This window comes from Podarcis pityusensis (assembly GCF_964106645.2).
Source record: "Podarcis pityusensis genome assembly, chromosome: 9".
NCBI lineage: Eukaryota > Metazoa > Chordata > Lepidosauria > Squamata > Lacertidae > Podarcis > Podarcis pityusensis.
This window is the reverse complement of record NC_138034.1, coordinates 73888668-73911001: the sequence shown is the minus strand read 5'-3', so window position 1 is coordinate 73911001 and position 22334 is coordinate 73888668. Positions and strand designations below refer to the sequence as shown.

General features: G+C 49.4%; 1 protein-coding gene across 3 annotated transcripts; it reads right to left on the bottom strand.

The window, feature by feature from the left end:
- Positions 1 to 189: 189 nt before the first annotated feature.
- EGR4 (early growth response 4) lies at positions 190 to 16363 on the bottom strand. 3 transcript variants are annotated; one of them, XM_081020941.1, is made up of 4 exons: positions 16268 to 16363; positions 4471 to 4780; positions 4050 to 4167; positions 190 to 2359 (listed from the first exon to the last, which is right to left on the bottom strand). In XM_081020941.1, exon 4 carries the CDS (start codon positions 2349 to 2351, stop codon positions 1017 to 1019), a length of 1335 nt encoding a protein of 444 aa, XP_080877067.1. In that variant the 5' UTR covers positions 2352 to 2359; positions 4050 to 4167; positions 4471 to 4780; positions 16268 to 16363; the 3' UTR covers positions 190 to 1016. The 3 variants fall into 3 exon arrangements, with proteins under 3 accessions (XP_080877067.1, XP_080877066.1, XP_080877068.1); XM_081020940.1 differs by having other exon boundaries at positions 4050 to 4780; XM_081020942.1 differs by lacking the exon at positions 4471 to 4780.
- Positions 16364 to 22334: the final 5971 nt, after the last annotated feature.

Genomic DNA, 22334 nt, shown 5'->3' with positions numbered 1-22334 from the left:
GAAACACCCGTTGTGCTGCCTTCAGGCAAAACAGGGAACTAGGAATTGTCCCTCAATTCCCACTACTGAAGAGTTTGGGTTTCTCGGGGGGGGGGGGATCTGGATTGGGGTCAAAGATGGCGGTGAAAAGCAACATAGAAGAAATCTTAAAACTTTTTTTTTTAGATTAAAACAAATTTTGTTTATTGTAAAAATAAACACAGCTTTGTAATAACCCTGGCACATTCTGTTTTTACAAAGAGAGAGATTTACATAAAAAATGAGAATCACCCCGCCCACCCAATCCTGCAATCACAATTATATACAAAATGTTCATTAAGCAAAGTTTGCCTACTCCATAGCAACAATTTGCATCATTAACAAAGCAATGAACTGTGCTGATTGTATACAACTTTGTCTCCTTCCCCAGCCCTGCAGTTTGAACATGAGAAATTTTATTCTTAGGAATTTTTTTTTAAGTACCCCTCCCCTCTCCCTGGAAGGCCCATTAAAGTGCTTATGTAATGAAAGTCGGTTCAGTTCATTAAAAACTGTAAAGTTGTCTTGTTCTTGTGTAAAACAGAGATAGGTGTTTCTCTCTCCCTTGTAATATATATATATATTTACGAATGCTGTTTGGGAAATTCAGCTTCTTGCTTAGCCTAGCTTAGCCACTGGGAGCTGTCCGCTACTCATGTGGTGCTGAAACTCAGAAGCTTACCTCTGCTAAAATACAGATTTCTCTGACAACTCAGAAGCTGGCCTTTGGACCTGAACTCCTCTGTAAAAGAGCATGGAATGACTTTGAATTCTTGCCCGCATCCCACCAGACCCTTTTGGTCCCCTCCATTTACGTTCTTCCGCCCGGACACCTCCAAAAAAGTGAATCAACTGGACAAGCCACAATGCCACGTCTATCGTTCCTTTCAACTCTCTGCTGCACGAAGGAACCTTAACCTGAGTTTCCCAGAGCCCTTTCCAGAAAGAAAAACCTCCCCGCAAAGTCCCATCAGGATTCGCACCCACCCCCCAGGGTTTCACAGCATCCCGAAAGAAAGTCCCACGGAGTAGAAGCCCAGGCCTTTGAGCTTCTCCTCCGCCCGGGCTTTCTGCTTCAGGTGGACCTTGCTGTGCCTCTTCTTCTCGTCGCTCCTGGCGAACCGGCGCCCGCAGTCGTCGCAGGAGAAGGGCTTCTCCCCCGTGTGCGTCCGGATGTGCGTGGTCAGGTGGTCGCTGCGGCTGAAGTTCCGCAGGCAGATGCGGCACTGGAAGGGCTTGTGGCCGGTGTGGATGCGCAGGTGGCGGTTGAGCTCATCCGACCGCGCGAAACAACGGATGCAGTTCTCCACCGGACAGGCGAAGGCTTTTTCATGGGGTTTGGGGCAGAAGCATTTGGAGGAGCACTTCCCCCTGCGAGGCTTCTTCTTTGGCTCTGGGACGGCTCCGGGGGTCCTGCTGGGGGCTAGGGGGTTGACCAAGGAGCCGGCGGAATGGGCCAGGAAGTCTGTCATGGGAGTTGATGGCGGGGTGTGGCTGGTGTGCAGCCTCTGGTCATTGGTGCTGGCCAGGTTTGGCATGACCTCAGTCTGGGGCAAGGAAGACTCAAAGTCTTGGATGAGCTGGGGCGGTAAATTGGGGATCTTGGCCTCTACAAAGTCACTGGGGATCTGTGTGAGAGTGGAGAACCTTTCCGGCAGGCAAGTGAAGTCCAGATTTTGTCCGAAGGAACCCGACTGTTCAGGGAGTCCGTTTAGCTCCGACTGGCAGCTGACGGACAGCACATTCTCGGTTTTGGATGCCAGTTGGGGGAACATTGTCTGGCTGGCCTCTGTGGGGCGGAATGTCTCTGGAGGGTTGTATTCTGCTGGTAGGTAATTCTGAGACTGGCTGAGAGGGTCCCAGTGGGAACAAGGGGATTTGAACTTCTCCAGGGACGGGGAGATGGCGGACAGCTTGATGTCCTGTTTGCTGTCCAACAGTTTTTCGCTAAAGAGGCATTGGGAAGAGGCCCCCATGTCGGAGGAAGGTTGGGCTTGCTGGATGGTGTCAGGGCTGGAGAACGTAGAATAGCTTTGCTCGGCTAACAACGGCCGCACAGAAATGTTCAGCTCGGGCTGGCAGGTGGAATAGAGGTCCAAATGGTTCTGAATGGCCTCTGGGACACTGTAGGTGGCGTCCGGCTGCCTCTGGTGGGCCTCTGAAGACGAGAAGGGAGAAAGACCAAGGATGCCTGACATCAGGTTGAAGAGGGACTCCTGGTCTTGGCATTGCTCTGTCTTGATGAAAAAGCTGCCCGTATAGCTGACCGGTGGGGAGGGCTGTCCAGAAACGAAGTAGTAATCTGTGGTTTCAGGGTTCATTGTGGCTCCCATAAAGTCACCTGGAAAACAGAAACACAGGGTTTTCATTACAAATAGAATCATAGAACACCAGAGCTCCACAAGAAAAGGCAGCAGAGGTTTCTGGGAAGGTGCGATGGCCCCTTAGCATGATGGTGGCACACACAGCTTTGCAAGCAGACGGCCCCGGCTTTAATCCTTCAGCCAAAAAGGTCCTGTCATCATGGAACTGTTGGAAGGTTTCCCAGGGGTCATCTGGTCTAACCCCTTGCAATGCAGGTAAACAGGTGGCCATCGGGTGGCAGGTGATGGGATGAGCCCGTTCCCTGACATTGAAGATCAGGCACCAAATCAAGGACACAGACCTGACCTAGGTGGACCAATAGCCTGAGCTGGTAGAATGTAGCTCCCCATGGCCCTGTTTCGTGCCCCAGATGCAATAGGGGTGAGGCATGTCCTCCTGTGAGGTGCCTGCAATGAGGCTCTTGCTTGTTCAAGGTGGATTTGCAGCCTGATCTAGCAGTTTGAGGTGGGTTATGATGCCCACGCACACCTGACTCATTTGACCATCACAACACTTCTAGGAGGTGAGTTGGGCTCAAGGCTTCATGGACCCAGGGCTAGATCCCAGAGTTGGTCTCCATGGGCCAGGTCTTAATGGCTCCAGAGCATGTGAAATAAAGAAAGAAGGAAGAGTTCCTGAGCATGTGCAGCGTCTAAGCAGCTATAACCAAGCCTCACAGGCTTGGGATCGGGGGGGGGGGGTAAAGGCCTCCACCAGTTGCATTTCAGCCTTGACTCCATCCTTTTAGCAATTAACCATTGGTTAGACTGGGAGACAGCAAGTAGGTTGCCCTAGTGAAGAGACACAAGATGGGCTTGAGTCCATCTAGCTCAGAACTGTCTGTGCTGACTGCCAGCAGCTCTGCAAAGCTTCAGGCAGGTGTCCTTCTCAGCCCTACCTGGACATGTTACCTGTATGACAGGTAGAGGGTCTACCACGGAGATAAGGACTTTCCCCTCTTGGACCCAAGCACAATTTTCAATCCAGTGCAGAGCATTTGCCAAAAAAGGGAGAGTCTAAAGGGGAAGAACCCATATTTGGAGCACTGGGGTGGTGTCAGCCTTTGCACGGGTTTCCTCAGCCATTCTCTCGACCACCATTCCCTATCTGTGAAACGGGAATAATAATGTCCTGCTGTTCTGCAATTGGATGAGCTGCCTAGCAGGGAACTTGAAGAACCACCTCCTTTGTAAGTTTTGGGTTAAACGGTTAAACCAGCACCTGTCAAGAATGCTTTGAGCACGTATAGAATCTGGTGGGCACAAAGCAGGGGTTGGATTGGATGGCCTCGTGAGAGCCCTTCCGGTTCTATTCTATGTTTCTTTCGTATTAACCTCCCCCCCTCACACACTTCTAGCCATGCAGTTCTAATGAATGCCATCACAGTCGATTTTTCAAACCACATTCCCCTACTAACCCCCCCTCCCACGCATTGTTTTAAACAATTAAGGACTCTTAAATTTACCCTAACCGTTATAACACCATCATTTTAGAGAAGGGCATTTGCCCGTGCCGCTGTGCGCTCACAAATCTGATGCCGGTCCCCTGCCCCCCGGCTTGCTTTCACGTGAAATAATCAGGTTAAAAAATCCAGAGCAGGTCCATCCACCGCCCCGCCCCCCCGCCCGACATTCCAAGGTGAGATGGAGTAGGCTTCTCTTCCTTACCTGGGAGAAAATCAGAGGCTCCCTCCCTCGGCTGCTCCGTCAAAAGTTGGGACTCCTGGTCCTGCCCGGAGACGGAAGCGTCACCTGCTTTCAGCTGACGCTTGTCATACGGAGAGTCCTGGTGCGAGAAATCCATGGTGTTCAACATGTCCAAATTGAAGAAAAGGAGATGGGAATGGGGGGGGGGGGAAGGAAGGATGGGAGTAAAGCAGGAGGTGTGGAAGGGAGGAGAGAGCCCCCTCCCTGGCTGCTCAGAGAGACCCCCTAAGGCAGAGGTTGCTTCAGCTCCAGGTGGGGTGAGTAAAGGGATCCTCCGACAGGTGGAAAGACGCAGGGATGCTGGTCCTCGCGTGGCAGAGAGAGAGGAGGATGCTCTGAATTCCTAGGGAGCTGGGGGCTGTATCTGTATCCCAGGCCTCACCTGGGCTGAGCTGGGCAGGTGCGTCTCTCTCTCCCCTCTTCGGTGTTTGTAAGCAAAGAGCCGAGGAGACGCAGCCTGGGTTTATATATCTGCCTCTGATCTTCCGCTCTTCCATTTCTGGAGTTCCCCGAGCCAGGCTGCTGTGACATAAATGCCCATATATGGACTCAGGATGCAGGCGAGGGAGACCCAATAAGGAAATCTCTCCCTGTGACGTTTTAGCATCTTTTTTGGCGCCTGGCTCTCGCCACCTCACTCCGCGCGCTCTCCCCTCCCCGCTCTCTGCTTTTCGAACAACAACAGTTCATATCTAGATGGTTAAGAAAAGGGGGGGGGGGGGGAGAAAATAAAACAAAATTGGCCGTCAGGAAGTTGGAAGCCTCCAGAAATCCTGCAAAATCCTGGAGGTGGGTGCCTAATCACCAAAACCACCCGACGCCTGGTTCTCTCTGGGCTGCTGCCAGGCAATGCTTTGGCACGGGCACCAAGGGGCGCTGTTGCGCAGTGGGACCAGATGGAAGCGGGCTTCCCCCTAGTCGAGGCGGCAGCTGCCGGTCTGAGGGTGCCCCAGGAGGGGAGATTTCTAGGTCACTGGCACAGGAAAATCAAGGTGAAAGAAGGCCAGGATCTCAGTGTTGGCAGAGCTCCACTTTTGGATGAAGGAGAGTGAGCGGGTCAGCTGAACGGTACCCCCTCATTTATAGAGTTATAGAGTTGGAAGGGGAACCCCCAAGGTCATCCAGTCCAACCCCCTGCCATGCAGGAAGTCCAGCTAAAGAAATCCCTGGCAGATGGCCATCCAAAATCTGCTTTGAGAACTCCCGGGAAGGAGAGCCCATCGCCTTCCGTTCCACCGGAACAAAGCAGTCTTACTTAACTGCTATGTTTTGTTGATAATAATCCATTGCATTGAGAAAGCTCAGCAGTGGACAGACCTGGACGTTTGAACCTTCTGGGGTTGCTTGCCCGTTTCGTGGCCAGCCCTTCCCACCCCTCCCCAGAAAAATGGGAAGAGAAGAAGCGATACGCTATCTGGGCACATACTACATACGGTGCAAGGAAGACCACTGGCTCCAAACTTTTGCCAAAAGGCTGCAGCATCCATAACCCCAGTCATTTCTGCAAACTTCCCGCGCTTCTGTTAGTACAATCTTTACTGGCATGAGCCCCAAGCAGAGAGCAGGTGCAAAATAATAGGTGAACAGTGGCAGGTGGCTCAAGAAAGTGAGCCACGCCACATGTGCAGGGGGAGAGGAGAGGGGCTTCCAGAGACCAAGCTGATCTGGGGTGAATTCCAGGGTTCCCTCCGTTGACAAGGATTAAAAAGCATCTGAACATGTGCAGAGTGCATTCTTCTATTCATTGAATTGGTGCAACCACTTGAGTAGGGGGAAGACTACGTGTAGTGTTTACTTACATGCCCACCAAACAGACTGGGAGTTAACATCTTCCATGGGCACAGTGTTATTTATTATATCAACACATATCGACTATGGAACTGCCTGCCACAGGAAGCAGTGGATGGATGGATGGCTTCAAAAGAGCTTCACCAAGCTGGATGGCTTCAAAAGAGGATGGGACAAATTCATGGAGGATGAAGCCATGGAGGAAGCAATGCTGCTGAATGCCAGTTGCTGGAAACCACAGGAGGGGAGAGTCTTGTGTTCGAGTCCAGCTTGCAGATTTCCCATTAGGGCATCTGGCTGGCCACTGGGAGAACAGGGCGCTGGACTAGAGATGGGTCACTGGCCTGATCCAGCAGGCTCTTCTCATGTTGTTATGCTGTCGGTTGCATTATTATATGCGCTCCCTGCATACACTTCTTGCACCTGCATGTGATGTGTGTTATGCTCAGAGAGCTGAGCATGTATGCTATAGAGAGACAGGTTATCCAGACACACAGGAATGCATATAACTAATATATATCACCATTCCAGTCCACAAAATCTTCGGCTGTAATAAATTGGCTAGTCTTTAAGATGCTGCAAGACTCTTGGTTGTTTCTGTGTGGAAACAGAAGCACACAAACACACACACACACTTGTGCACTTTATAAACATGTGTACACATGATGTGCTGTGTATATATTTCACATACACACACAGCATTTCACCAAGGAAGGAGTGTGCCTCTTTAACTTTATTGTTGGTATCGATTTACCCTACCTATGGAAGGAAAAAGATACACAGGTTCTGTTTGGTGCTGACCTTTAAAGCCCTAAATGACCTGAGTCCTGTATACCTGAAGGAGGGTCTCCACCCCCATCGTTCAGCCTGGACACTGAGGTCCAGCTTTGAGGGCCTTCTGGCGGTTCCCTCGCTGTGAGAAGCCAAGTTACAGGGAACCAGGCAGAGGGCCTTCTCGGTAGTGGCACCCGCCCTGTGGAACACCCTCCCATCAGATGTCAAGGAAATAAGCAGCTATCTTATTTTTAAAAGACATCTGAAGGCAGCCCTGTTTAGGGAAGTTGTTGATATTTAATGCTGTATAGTTTCAACACTTGATTGGCGGCCGCCCAGAGTGGCTGGGGAAACTCAGCCTGATGGGCGGGGTATAAATAATAAATTATTATTATATATTATTATTTGCCCAAACACACAGCACAGAGACATTTGTATCTGTTGGATGCAGAGGCAAATTAGGCAGTCACCTTCTCTCGTTTCTACATGCAACACCACAGGTGTGTTTGTGGCAATTGTGCAATGCATAGGACCAAGCAAAGTTTGTGCAGTGTATTTATATGAACAAATGGTTCGTATGGATTAAGCAAATCCCCTCCTTCTGGCCTTCAGTGTAGCCAAAGAACAGGGCACCTTACCAACGTGCTCCAGACAAAAAGGAACATAGAAGCATAGAACTGTACGGTTAGAAGGGATGCCAAGGGTCATCTAGTCCAACCCACTTCAATGCAAGAATCTCAGCTAAAGAATCCCTGAAATCCAACCTTTGCTTAAAAAACTACACCTTCTGAGGTAGTCTGCTACACTGTCCAACAGCTCCTAGCATCAGAAAGTTATTCTTCCTACATATTTAGTTGGAAACTCATTTCTTACAGTTTGAATCATTGGTTCAGGTTCTGCTCTCGGGAGCAGGAGAAAACAAGTTTGTTCCTTCTTCCATGGGATAGCCCTTTATATATTTAATAATAATAATAATAAATTTTATTTATACCCCGCCCTCCCCAGCCAAGACCGGGCTCTGGGCGGCTAACACCAGGTATAAAAACAATTGATTAAAATACAACTAAAAAACAAGATTAAAATACGACATTAAAATGCAGCCTCATTTCAGTAGAAACTCAAATCAAAAACTTTTTGGGGATGAAAACATCCAATCTTCACCAAGGCCAACTATCCAGACTGGCCCTACATGGGCCAGAAAAAAGCCAGGGAAATCCCCAAATAGGAGTTCCATCACAGAAGGAGAAAGGAATAAGGAAAGAGGGGAAGGGGATCAAGTTGATTCCAAGCCAAAGGCCAGGCAGAACAACTCTGTCTTACAGGCCCTGCGGAAAGAAATCAGATTCCGCAGGCCCTGGTCTCATGAGACAGAGCGTTCCACCAAGCCGGGGCCAGTGTTGAAAAGGCCCTGCCTCTGGTTCAGGCTAATCTGACTTCCTTAGGGCCCGGGACCTCTAGGGTGTTGCTATTTATAGACCTTAAGGTCCTCCATGGGGCAGACCGGGAGATGCAGTCCCGTAGGTACGAGGGTCCTAGGCCGTGAAGGTGATATCTCAGTCCTCCAGGCTAAACATACCTAGCTCCCTCAGCCACTCCTCATACAGCTTGGTTTCCAGATTCTTGATCATCTTGGTCGCCCTGTTTTGCACATGGGATGCAGCTCTCGTGCTGAGTTCACATGTTTGTGTGAAACTGCTATCACAGATCAGTTCTGGCAGACCCAGGCCTCTTAGCGCAGGGCTGCAGCAATGTCCTCTGCTTAGTTGCTCCCAACTCAACTTGGTGCAATGAACTCAGCCAATGGTATTCAGGACCAGTTGATTCCGGAAGCAAAGGACAAGATGGCACCATGTTGCAGAAAGTAACTGGATTGCCAGTTGCATCACAGCCATGGGAGACCATTGTCAGGAGTGCGTGCAGGAGCCAGGCCCTGTGACCAGTAGTACTTTGCAGGACTGGGACCTTCCTAAGTTTGTTCTGAAGAGGAAAGGAGTGGCTGTACAGGTGAGGCCGCTTGGTAACTCACTGCACTTGGTGGCAAGAGCTGGGAAGGGATATAAGGTCAGCATTTCCCTTCGGCTCTTTGCCACAGCAACACGCTTCCTGCCTTGCTGCGTTTGGCTTCTTGCTGCCTGATCCTTGAACCTCAGCTTCCTGATTCCCTGCTTCTTGATCCTCACACCCTTGACTTCGTGACTCCTTGCTTCTTGATCCTCAGACCCCTGACTTCATGACTCCTTGCTTCTTGATCCTCAGACCCCTGACTTCATGACTCCTTGCTTCTTGAGCCTTGGACCCCTGACTTTGTGACTCCTTGCTTCTTGACCCTCGGACCCCTGACTTCATGACTCCTTGTTTCCTGACCTTTGGACCCTTGGCTTCTTGATTCCTGGCTCTCTGACCCTCGGACTCTTGGTTTCCTGGCTTCTGGACCCCCGTTCCTGCTCCCACCCCCCATCTTGACCCTGGTCCTGACATCCCCTGCCAGGACTTTGATCGCCCGTGAACCAGACTGTGTCAACCATCCTCTACCATGCCAGAGGGAACTGGGTGCAGGGCGGGCCACGAAACTCACAGCTCTGTTCTCCAACAGAGGGGAACAACTGGTGGGTTCAAGAAGTGCCACTGCTTACCACCCACCAGCATCTGCTGCTTAAGGCAGTCACCTCATTCTGGCTAACGGTAGGGATGGACCCAGTAGCGTAGCATGGGTTGCCAGTGCCCGGGGCCACATGGAGGTGGGTGGAAGGGAGGAAACAGACAGAGTATGCCTGCATATTCAACTGCCTGACGGGAGGTCACAGCCGCTGAGATAAGAAAATAAGAGTCTGGAGAGGTCACTTCCTGGTTCGCATGGGAAAGTCGTTTTCAATGGAGCCCAGCGATGGAAATGTGCAGCTGCGTTGAGGCAGCACCAGATGTTGAAATGTTGCATCCCTAACAATTTTGCACCTGGGGCAATCACCCCTGTGCCCAATGCCGGATTTACGTATAAGCTAAACAAGCTATAGCTTAGGGCTCCACTCTCTTGGGGGCCCCAAAAAAATTTAAAGGAAAAAAACCCCTGGATGTACATTTCCAAAATATACGATAAAAAACGAATACAATAAAACCTACATACAGCAACAGTGTTTTGTGTTGTGTAGGCTCCTATGATGTAAGTCACGGGCCCCGCCTGCTGTATAAAGGGCCCCATTACCTTCAGTAGCTTACCTAAATCCGGCCCTGCCTGTGCCAAGCCCCCTCACGCTATGCCACTGGATGGACCTGCTCTCATTGCTATACAGTGGTACCTCGGTTTACAAACTTAATCCGTTTCAGAAGTCCATTCTTAAACCAAAACCGTTCTTAAACCGAGGTGCGCCTTCCCTAATGAGGCCTCCCACTGCCGGTGCCCTTCCACTATTCAGATTCCGTTCTTAGACCGAGGTAAAGTTCTCAAACCAAGCCACTATTTCCGGTTTTGCGGAGTTTGTGAACCGTATTGTTCTTCAACCAGACTGTTCTTAAACCGAGGTACCACTGTATACAGCTGATGTCTGGAGGGACACAGATCATCAGCACTTGACAGGATCCGGCCGTCGCAAGGCATCTTTAGCTGCGGTTACACAACGGAGCAGCCTTTAATGACTTTGGCAAAAGGCAGCTACCCTGTTATGGGAAGCTGTCAAGGCAGCTTTACATCTCCCCAGGCGCTCATTCACCTTATGCTATTTTTGCCCTGAGTGCGGCTCTCGTCGCTCCAGTGTCTTCTAGAAGCACAGAAGGTGTTGGTTTTATTCGCTTCCTGCTCTCCGCCCCCCTCCCTCCCCCTTGCTTCTTCCCTCTTGCTTTTCTGCCTTAAGCTCAGCCTTCCAAGCTTCGCTTTGCATCCTGCGCAGGCTGTTTGGAAAGGCTGGTCCTGATGCCTTTTCCTGACGACCCAGATCGATAGTCAGATGATAAGCAACACCTTTAACTGGGCTTTGTTCACCTGAGCAGAGAAGGTTTTCTGCCGGCCTTTTCTACAATTTGAAGCGAGACGAATAGCAATGGCTGAGGCCACATAATGCAGCTTGCATTCAAAGTGCTTTCCCCAGCCATGGCTTCCCCCAAAGCATCCTGGGAACTGTAGTTTGTTAAGCAGAGCCTAGGACTTGCTGATCAGAAGGTTGGCGGTTCGAATCCCCGCAGCGGGGTGAGTTCCCGTTGCTCGGTCCCTGCTCCTGCCAACCTAGCAGTTCGAAAGCACGAAGTGCAAGTAGATAAATAGGTACCGCTCCGGCGGGAAGGTAAACGGCGTTTCCGTGCGCTGCTCTGGTTCCCCAGAAGCGGCTTAGTCATGCTGGCCACATGACCCGGAAGCTGTACGCTGGCTCCCTCGGCCAATAAAGCGAGATGAGCGCCGCAACCCCAGAGTCGGCCACGACTGGACCTAATGGTCAGGGGTCCCTTTACCTTATTCGCCTCAAGGAAATACAATTCCCAGAGCTGTTTAACAATGAGTCCCTCTTGTACCATTCTAGAATAGCTGAGCTGGTTACAGTGTGGAGCTGAAGATGCCAAGGTTGCAGGTTCATTCCCCGTGAGGGAGAGCTGCAAATTCCTGCAATGAAGGGGGCTGGACTATATGATCCTCAGGGGGCCCCTTCCAGCTCTATGATGTGAGATTCTATGAGCTTCCAGGACAAGAAGCACTCAGTTGCTCTAGCAGCAAACTTGGGCTGCTAGAGATGAATGAGATCACTGATGTACATACACAAATGGGAAAGGTTTGTTTGCGAAATTTGAATTTTGCCAGGGGAAAGTTGCGGGGAGAGAATGGGGAGGTGCTTGGTGACGTTATCCAAGGAAAGCAGAGCAAGAGGTTTGGCACCAGATTGGCTGCAGGAGTTGCCAGAAGGAGGCGTACAGGGCGCCATCCAACCATCTTAGGATTTCTGCTCTGGATTTGTGTAGGGTTTACGCCTTAGTCGTTTCTTCTTTCGAAGATGCCCTCAGGTATCTGTAGCAGGCACAGATTTTTCTTTGGGGTTTACTCCTGAAGCTTTTCTTACAAATGAGTATAGCCTCAAAGCATAGGAGGCTTACGATCAGAGATTTCCTTCTCCTAGAAAAGTCAGATTAGCCTCAACCAGAGCCAGGGCCTTTTCAGCACTGGCCCCGACTTGGTGGAACACTCTGTCTCATGAGACCAGGGCCATGCGGGATCTGATTCGCTGCTTCTGCACATGTGCATGACGTCATTTTGACCGTCTGAACATGCGCGAGCGGCGAAACCCGGAAGTAACGCGCTCCATTACTTCCAGGTCACGTGCAACCCGAAAATACTTCTCCCAAAACTACTTCAGCCCGAGGTATGACTGTATTGGTCTCGTCTTCTCAACCTGCCGATTTACTTAACTGACCAATCACGTCGGTTCTGCCCCACCATAAGTCCTGCCCCCCCCAACCAAGTCCTGCCCCCTCAACAAAAATCCTGGCTACATCCATGTGCTGAAGCCCATGTGCCTGTCTTTGCATGCAGGAGAAGTCCCTAACCCATAGAGGGTTTGAAACCCACTGGCTACCCTCACCTGGTTTAGCCTGTGGGCAAGAGAGGGGTGCCACATTCAGCAGCCAGTCCTGAGGTTCCCCACCGCTTGAGTTTAGTCTACTCAGCTTGCAAAAAGACTGAAGGTCTCTGGTGTTGTTTCTCATGTGCAAAGGCTCCTCTCTCCCACCACTCAGGGAACAAAGGGGGCAGGGACTCAGAAATCTATGGGATGCTGCACACCGGTCCAAGCAACCTGGAAGCAAGCAATGCAGTGCTTCCTCAAGAGGATGAGGATGCTGCGATGGTGGTACCCGGGCCCACCTGCTCTCTTGGAAGCTCCTCCGCAAAATGCATCCAAGACCTTGCTGTGCCAGGGATTTCTGAAAGGGATCCCATCTCCTCCCGAAGGTTGTCAGCTGAGCACCTGCTGACTTGCCCACCTGTCTGCCCACCTGGCCAAGATACCTGCCAGGAAGGAGTTCCCCTTTCAAGTCGGGTTTTTTTTAAGACGCAGCAGAGAAAAATCAAGGGTGGATCTCAATGTTAGTGCAGCTTTGTTGACTTCTGCAAGGCATAATAATATTCATTTCTGCTTAGGTGTGTTTTTCAAAATGTCAGGGGCTTAGTTATGGTCCACATAGACTTAGAAGGATGGCTTTAAATGTGTTGTGTGGGTGAAACCAGAGAGAGAAGGTGGCCCAGCCCTCCTTCCTCACCCACCACTGTAGAAAGAGAAAAGCTTGCCTGCCCCGGGTTAGGGGATGTCCCATAGCTCCAGGGTGGAGAACTGTGGTGAGAAAACATGGAATGCTCAACGGAAATAATCTTAGAAAGCCGAAGCCTTGAAGAATTTCTGCTAGTCAGCACAATCAATACTAGTGGGCTAGTTGGACCAATGATCTGGCTTGCCATTTTACAGGGAGGGCTGGCTGGCGCCCATTGGCAGGCAGAACCAGCACTCAGGTTTCCCCCAATGCTCTTCCCAGCTGAGTCCTACAATGGCAAGGCTGGTGCTAAGGAGGAGGTGGCGGCAGCCAGTGCTACTCCTTGGACAGGTGGTCAGTAAGGCAGGTGGGTGGGAGCAGGCTGAAAACAGACTGAGATGCCTGGGGGCTGTACGCCATTTGCCCCAAAGGACCAACCACAGCATATTTATATGACATGTGGATGAATAGGCTTAGGATTTTATATAAGTTAAGTGATGAATCAATATGTATAATTTCAAAAGGTAAAGACTGAAAGATGTTAAAGCTAAAGGTAAATTTTATAAGAACTGTGATTTGGAAAACCGTTAAATGGATATGCATGGAAATTCAAGGGGAAGCGAGGAAGTCACTTAACAATGTTAATGAGTATAATTTCTAATAAGATTGTGAATTGGGTTTGTTTGTTTGTCTTGTTTGTTTATAATTTTGTGAAAATAAAAAAAATGGAAAGGAACAAAAGGACCATTTCTTTATGTAAAACAAAAGGCTTAGGTGACTTGGAATCTCCTCTCCCCTTTCCAGAAGCATCAATGCATCTAGTCAAGCATCCTGTGGCCAAATTCACAGTGGTTTTCATAAAGTCCCTCATGATATTCTTGTGGAGAAGCTGGTAAAATGTGGGATGGATGAGGTAGCTGTTAGGTGGACTGGTAGCTGGTTGACTGACCGAACCCAAAGAGTGCTCATTAATGGTTGGAAACCACTTGTCACATCCTGGAAAAATGTGACAAGTGGGGTGCTGCAGGGTTCTGTCCTGGGCCTGTTGTTGTTCCACGTCTTTATAAATGACTTGGATGAAGAAATTGAGGGGATGCTCATCCAATTTGCAGATGACACCAAACTGGGAGGGACAGCTAACGCCACAGAAGACAGAATCAGGACTGATGATTGGAGAACTGGGCCCAAACTAACAAAATGAAGTTTTTTAGGGACAAATGTCAGGTTCTACACAGGAAGAACAGCTGCACAAATCTCAGATGAGGGACACTTGGCTTGCCAGTAGCACATGTGAAAAGGCTCTAGGCGTCTTAGTGGACCACAAGCTTCACATGAGTCAATGGAAACTCCAGCAAGTGCAGAATGCCGCGGTGATCACATTCACCCGGTGCTATACCAGCTGCACTGGCTCCCGGTGGAGTACAGGATCAGGTTTAAGGTGCTGGTTTTAACATTTAAAGCCCTATATGGCCCAGGACCCTCGTCCCTACGGGACCGCCTCTCCTGGTATGCCCCACGGAGGACCTTACGGTCTTCAAATAAAAACATCTTGGAGGTCCCAGGCCCCAGGGAGGTTAGGCTGGCCTCAACCAGAGCCAGGGCTTTTTCGGCCGTGGCCCCGATCTGGTGGAACGCTCTGTCACAAGAGACTAGGGCCCTGCGGGACTTGCCTTTTTTCCGCAGGGCCTGCAAGACAGAGTTGTTCCACCAGGCCTTTGGCCAAGGCACAGTCTGACCCCCTCCTTTGGTAATCCTCACAGAACTCTAGCCCAATGGTTGCCATGAATTTGATTTTGAATTGATTTTAGATGTATTGATTTTAGAATGTTGTGTTACTTTTATTGTTGTTAGCCTCTCTGAGCCTGGCTTCGGTTGGGGAGGGCGGGATATAAATAAATAATTATTATTATTATTATTATTATTATTATTATTATTATTATATAGGATGTGATAGAGCAGCAAAACAGCTAATGATCTTCTAGGCTGCATCAACAGAAGTATAGTGTCCAGGTCAAGAAAAGTAATAGTTCAGCTCTATTCTGCCTTGATTATACCACACCTGGAATACTATGTCCGGTTCTGGGTGCCACAAATTAAGAAGAATTTTGAAGAGCTGGAACTTGTGCAGAGGAGGGCGACCGGGATAATCAAGGGTCTGGAGACCAAGCCTTATGAGGAAAGGTTGAGGGAGTTGGGTTCCTTCCAGCTCTTCAGTTCTGTGAAACATGCCTGTGCAAAACCTGCAAGCAAGATCTGAGCACAAAACTCTCACCTGTGGTTTCCAGCAACTGGTATTCAGAGGGCAAAAAAAAAAAAAAATGTTAATGCAATTCTAGGCTGCATCAACAGAAATATATTGTCCAGGCCAAGAGAAGGAATAGTACCACTCTATTTTGCAGATGGTGACAGCAGTCACGAAATTAAAAGACGCCTGCTTCTTAGGAGAAAAGCAATGACAAACCTAGACAGCACCTTGCCAACAAAGGTCCATATAGTAAAAGCTATGGTTTTCCCAATAGTGATGTATGGAAGTGAAAGCTGGACCATAAAGAAGGCTGATCCCCGAAGAATTGATGCTTTTGAATTATGGTGCTGGAGGAGACTCTTGAGAGTACCATGGACTGCAAGAAGATCAAACCTCTCCATTCTGAAGGAAATCAGCCCTGAGTTCCCACTGGAAGGACAGATCCTGAAGCTGAGGCTCCAAGACTTTGGCCTCCTCGTGAGAAGAGAAGACTCCCTGGAAAAGAACCTGATGTTGGGAAAGATGGAGGGCACAAGGAGAAGGGGACGACGGAGGATGAGATGGTTGGGCAGTGTTCTCGAAGCTACCAGCATGAGTTTGACCAAACTGCAGGAGGCAGTGGAAGACAGGAGTGCCTGGCGTGCTCTGGTCCAGGGGGTCACGAAGAGTCGGACACGACTAAATGACTAAACAACATTTTGCCTTGGTCAGACCACACCTAGAGTGCCGTGTCCAGATCTGGGTGCTACGGTTTAAGAAAACACCCTCTCAATTTATCACAACTTAGCAAAAACATGACGTACATTCTTCTGATTTTTCTCCTTGCATAACTCTGAGGGCTAGAAACAACCCTTTCATTTTAAAAACGAAGACTCAGATTCTTGGAATTCCTGCTTACTTAGGCTGCACCGGAGGCCAAATTCCATGGTCTGTGGTGCAAAAAAAACAGGCACAGGGCCCTATACGCCCCCTGATAGATTTTCATTCTTCTAGTTAAGGAAACCAGCTGGCAGACTGGAGTCTCTGGCCCCAGAAATGAGACCCCCATCTCACTGCCCGCTTCACTGTCCCCAAGACGTAGGACTGCAAATTTGGCAACTGGTCCCCATAAGAAGCTCCCGTTTCGGAACTGCCCTGCCCACCATCAACTCACCAGGACATCCTGAGACTTTGTGGTTTGGATCCGAGGGCCCCTTTGCCCCCTTTCCTACAACTGTCCAACCGACTCCTCCTCTCCTTTCAGGACAACTTCTAGAATGTGCATCTTGCAGGTTCCTACGGCAACCGGCACGTGGCCAGCCGGGAGCATCCTGGCACAAGTCCCGTCGCAGCTTTTCCACATCCCCGGCACAATCGTGACTTTCAGGGGGAAAACAAACGAGAAGGCAGAAGTAAACAGAGAGATGGATGACAAGGGCTCCCTTCTGGCTGTTCGACACTTTACACCAGTTGTCTCCCGCTGCGGATTCAGACCAGCATAGGGAACATCCAAAGCAGTTTGCCGCAGGGAGCCTTGGAGTCCCGTAGATAAGTTTCCAGGAGGATTTGGGGTTCGGGGAGGGAAGGATTTGTAAAGCGCTTGAATTATTCTCTGCCTCGGGCTGAAACCTGAGTCAGAGAAGAATTTCTGACTCCCCCCCCCCACCTGTAAACCCTCCCTGTTCCCCAAAGGGATTTGTTTTTAAAAGAAGCCCTTGCTTGCAACTCAGAGATGTTGGAAGAAGAGCCATGGTACCAGGTGAGACCACCTGGGACAGGGTAGGGCGACTTTTCCAGTCCCGTGACCACAATCTCATCCAGATCATCTTCAAGAAACCGGATGTCTGTGGTGGGCAGGGCCAGAGGCAAACAGAGGTGTAGCAGTAAATTTAAAGTTTACCTTTGTGATGCAGGTTTTTTTTTATCGATTGGTGATGTAATGATGATGTTGATAATAATAATAATAATAATAATAATAATAATAATAATACCCTGCCCATGTGGCTGGGTTGCTCCAGTCACTCTGGGCATCTTCCAACACATATAAAAAAATCAAACATTGAAAACTTCCCTACATAGGGCTGCTATCAGATATTCCATCTTCCGTCCAAGGAGCTTGAGGTGATACAAGTGATTCCCTGTTTTATCCTCACAACTACCTAAGGCTGCCCAGTGAGCTTCATGGCCAAGGGGAGATTTGAACCCAAGTCTTCTAGGCTGGCACACTGTACCCAGCCTGCTCCCATACTCTGGAACTCCCTGTTGAGATGTGTCCAAGGAAATGGGGGCAATTTGCAGGCCCCCACCTGGCTCCAGCCCACCGGCCGGTAGCCGGGCGATCTGCGGTCCTTGGCACAGCATGAAACAGCGACCCACAGCTTCAGAAGCTGGAGCACGCTCTACTCAGCAGAGTAAATAACTCTTCGCAACAGAATGGCAGATAGAGGCATATGTAAAGCATATTTACAAGCAGTTTATTCAGGACAAAGGAAAAACATGACTTCTCCCTTTCATGTCCAAGCAAGCAGCTAAAGCAAAAGCTATACAGTGGTACCTCGGGTTAAGTACTTAATTCATTCCAGAGGTCTGTTCTTAACCTGAAACTGTTATTAACCTGAAGCACCACTTCAGCTAATGGGGCCTCCTGCTGCCGCCTTGCCGTCGGAGCACGATTTCTGTTCTCACCCTGAAGCAAAGTTCTTAACCCAAGGTACTATTTCTGGGTTAGCGGAGTCTGTAACCTGAAGCGTCTGTAACCTTAAGCGTATGTAACCTGAGGTACCACTGTACACAAAATGGAAGTTCCCAGCAAGCTGTGCTGGACTGTAAACAGGCATGTGACACACAACAATCCCGCCTGCTCCTTTTAAGGTGGAATGGAATATCCTAACACTCCCTCCCTGAAAAAGCCAAACTGCCTCCCTCCTAGTTGTCCTTCTGTTGACAAGTGAATACAATGGTACCTCGGGATGCGAACGGGATCCGTTCCGGAGCCCCGTTCGCATCCTGAATAGAACGTAAGACGCAACGGCGAGTCTGCGCATGATGTCATTTTGAGCTTCTGCGCATGTGAGAGAGGCAAAACCCGGAAGTAACATGCTCCGTTACTTCTGGGTTGCCACGGAGCGCAATCCAAAAGCGCTCAACCTGAAGCACATTCAACCCGAGGTATGACTGTACTTACTTGTTCCAACAGGCTCTTGGTAACTGATTGCTTTTTAATGAAAGGGCTGGTTCCACTCTGTTTTTATTGTAATGGTTTATTATTTGCATGGTTTTAATCAATATGCATATAGTTTCAATTCTATCAATGTTTAATCTTAAACTATTGGTTTCTCTATATTTTTAGCAGTTCCTATTTTTGTTCTTCTCCCGCATTCTTTGACAGCCCCAGGCAGAATTCCCAGGGGCTTATTTCTCATGTCCTATAAGATGCTGGCCGGGGCTCATGGGAGTCTGAAACTTCTGGTGGGCACCAGGTTGGCAAAGGTTTCAAACGTTCTGCAGTAACAGAATGTTCACAAACACTCCAACTTCTGTGCGGTGAAAGATCCATCAGGACTGCAGAAAATCTCCTCCCTACCGGACAGGAGGAAGTGCGTGGTATTGGGAGGGAAGGAGAGAGGGAACAGACAGGGAGGGCAGGACTCTGGGTTGGGGAATTAAGGGGTCCAAAAATGTTTTTTTAAAAAACCCTGCAGGCAGGTGCCTGAATCCCAAGCACATTTTTGAGTGCAGGTGCCTGGTTAATACATGTTTCACTGGAATGCTGCATCAACTGCATGAGCGGTTCGGGTGGTGCATGGTTGCCATGGCAACGCCCGGCAGCGGAAGATGACAGGTGGAACAAAATTTGGCAGTGTGTGTATCCTCATCACACAAGCTGAGCGCTCCCCTTCGGAGCTTCAGCCCATGAGTCATGCTCTCCTTCAGGATCCTGCAAGGCTCATCTAGTAGCTTCCAGACTGATTGATTGATTAATTGATTGATTGATTGATTGATTGATTACTTATTTGGAGCATGTTTGACTCTGCTCTGCTGCCAAAACAGCTCCTGGAGTGCCTTACATACATTCAGTTAAAACAAGACAGTCGCTGCCCGCAGGCTTATGATCTAACCCTCCACAACACAAAGGTAAAAGGGACAGGGGAGGAAAACGTGGGCACCAATTATTCTTATAATGATCAGCTGGCACAGCTCAGGGGCAGGAGGTACCTGATGCCTCTGAGCTTTTGGCAAAGCTGAGGGAGGGAGCCGTCTGTTTCGTATATCTCCCCATTGGGGTGGAAGGCCTCTTTCATTTTTTCCACTTCAAAAATCAACAACACAATGCCTCTTTTGTACTTCTGTAGATCTTAAGGTTCCCCGAGGCAAGCTGATGATATCACCAAGCGTCCCAGTGGTCCCATCTCGACTCCTTTTCTGTTGGCACTTAGCATAGGGTTACCAGAGGTCCCCGTTTCCCAGGGACAGTCCTCAGATTTGCAAATAAGTCCCCATACAAATTCTATCCCCGGAATGTCCCCGGATTTCATCTGATGTCCCCGGGAAATGCAGCAGCGGCAGTCTCAGCAGCCCGGAGCAGTTGGCTCTGGCTGGCTTCAGGAGCTGCTCAGAAGTCCCCCTATGATGGTGGTGCAGGGGCTCTAAGACACAGCTTCCGGGCTGCCTCCACCTTCCCTGAGTCCAACAACTAAGCTGTGAAGGGAGGCTTCATGCTGCCTATCGGAGCAGCCTCCCAACTCCTACTTGTGTGCAAGCAGGAGGGGGCAAGGATCTCTCAGCTGGGAAGGGAGGCTTCACGCTGCCTATCAGAGCTTGCTGCGAGAAGGAGTAGGAATGGGACTGGGGCAGCTCCAATGGGAAGGGAGGCATCGCGCTGCCCGAGCTTCGCCGCCACTCTCAGCCCTCCTTCTCCACCTTCCATGCCTGACCCACCGCACACCGCTTCCCCACCACCACCACAAAAGAACCAACAACTCAGGGGCTGCCCAGGCTCATGGAGAAAGGAGATAGAAGCCTCGGAGGAAGGAGAAATATGGTGGTTGAGGTAAAGGCGGCAGCTGCCTCTCAGCCACCGCCATCACTGCAGCATCAACGTCCCGAACGTGTAGTATTTATTTATTTAAAGTGTCCCCAGATTCATTGAAAAAAAATCTGGTAACTTTAACTTATCCCCCACATTTGGTATTAGCAGGACTGATGCTCAATCCCACAGGGGCCTGAGCATTCCTGGCATATTCCTTGGGTATAGCAGAGACCACCTTGCCAACAAAGGTCCGTATAGTTAAAGCTATGGTTTTCCCAGTAGTGATGTATGGAAGTGAGAGCTGGACCATCAAGAAGGCTGATCACCGAAGAATCGATGCTTTTGAATTATGGTGCTGGAGGAGACTCTTGAGAGTCCCATGGACTGCAAGAAGATCAAACCTATCCATTCTGAAGGAAATCAGCCCTGAGTGCTCACTGGAAGGACAGGTCCTGAAGCTGAGGCTCCAAGACTTTGGCCACCTCATGAGAAGAGAAGACTCCCTGGAAAAGACCCTGATGTTGGGAAAGATGGAGGGCACAAGGAGAAGGGGGTGACAGAGGACGAGATGGTTGGACAGTGTTCTTGAAGCTACCAGCATGAGTTTGACCAAACTGTGGGAGGCAGTGGAAGACAGGAGTGCCTGGTGGGCTCTGGTCCATGGGGTCACGAAGAGTCGGACATGACTAAACGACTAAACAACAACATCTTGCCGAAGTGGCTTGGATGGTTCTCTTTCAACAGATGAGCACTGTAAATCTCACCCATCTGACTGGGTTGCCCCAGTCAAAACTTCCCTGCCTTCAGATGTCTTCTAAAAGGTGTGTAGTTACTTATCTCCTGGGCTCATGGGTCGCATACCTCCATGCCCTCCAACATTTCTCCAATGAAAAGAGGCACGTCCTAAGGCAGCCTTTCTCAACCTGTGGGTCCCTAGATGCTGTTGAACTACAACTCCCATCACCCCTGGCTAGCAAGGCCAGAGCTCAGGGATCATGGGAGTTGTAGTCCAACAACATCTGGGGACCCACAGGTTGAGAACTGCTGTGACCTAAAGGAAAGTGGGACATTCCAGGATAAAATCAGAAATGAGGATGGTTTCTGTGAATTGGGGACTGTCCCTTGAAAATAGGGGCACTTGGAGGGACTGCCAGTTCAAAGCAAGTTTCCCTGGAGGATAATAATAATAATAATTCATACCCCGCCCATCTGGCTGGGTTTCCCCAGCCACTCTGGGCAGCTCCCAACAGAATATAAAAAGCACGATAAAACATCAAACATTAAAAGCTTCCCTAAACAGGGCTGCCTTCAGATGTCTTCTAAAAGTCAGATAGTTGTTTATTTCCTTTACATCTGATGGGAGGGCGTTCCACAGGGCGGGTGCCACCACCGAGAAGGCCCTCTGCCTGGTTCCCTGTAACTTGGCTTCTCACAGGGAGGGAACTGCCAGAAGGCCCTCGGCGCTGGACCTCAGTGTCCGGGATGAACGATGGAGGTGGAGACGCTCCTTCAGATATACTGGGCAGAGGCCGATTTTCTTCCGATGCAGATTTCATGCAAAGATGTTTTCAAGAGCCCCCTGACAGGAAACAGAGGCAGCCCTCCGGATTCTTGACACAACAGAAGACTTATTGCTCTTTCAATAGCAGGTTTGATTTTAAAAGGGAGGGGGGAGACTCTGGCGATGCTTAAAGCACACAAAAACATTTCCCTGGAAACAGGAGCTTGTGGCATAATGTGCCAGAAACAAAGGTGATGGAGGAAGAGAAGGATCCACATTGTTCTTCCAGGTGATCATTAGGCAAGGTCTGGAACACAATTTGCATCAGCAAGTGTTCTGTCTTTCCCACCCTGGTCCTCCTTCCTCATTATTGGTTTCTCACCACTTCTGCCACATTCATTCTTACAAGATGATGATTCATCTTTTTTCGGGAGCGGTGGGAAAATAATAAAAAAACCCACACATGCACACACATACACACCTGAAAAATTAAACAGCTAAGACCTGTCATCTTGCTGGATCTGAAAATGCTGAAAAGGTTGGCAGTTCTTTTTTTTGAAGAAGAAGAAGGTGGATGTGCTAAATTCATCACAAATAATAATAATTTAATAATAATTTATTATTTATTCTCCACCCATCTGGCTGGGTTTCCCCAGCCACTCTGGGTGGCTTCCAACAAAATATGGAAAATACAATAAAACATCAGACATT

Coding starts and splice junctions, on each gene's coding strand:
- EGR4 (XM_081020940.1), bottom strand. CDS start 4,197: ATGTTGAACACCATGGATTTCTCGCACCAGGACTCTCCGTATGACAAG. Junction 2,360..4,049: donor AGCCTCTGATTTTCTCCCAG/GTAAGGAAGAGA, acceptor TCTGTTTTCCAG/GTGACTTTATGGGAGCCACA.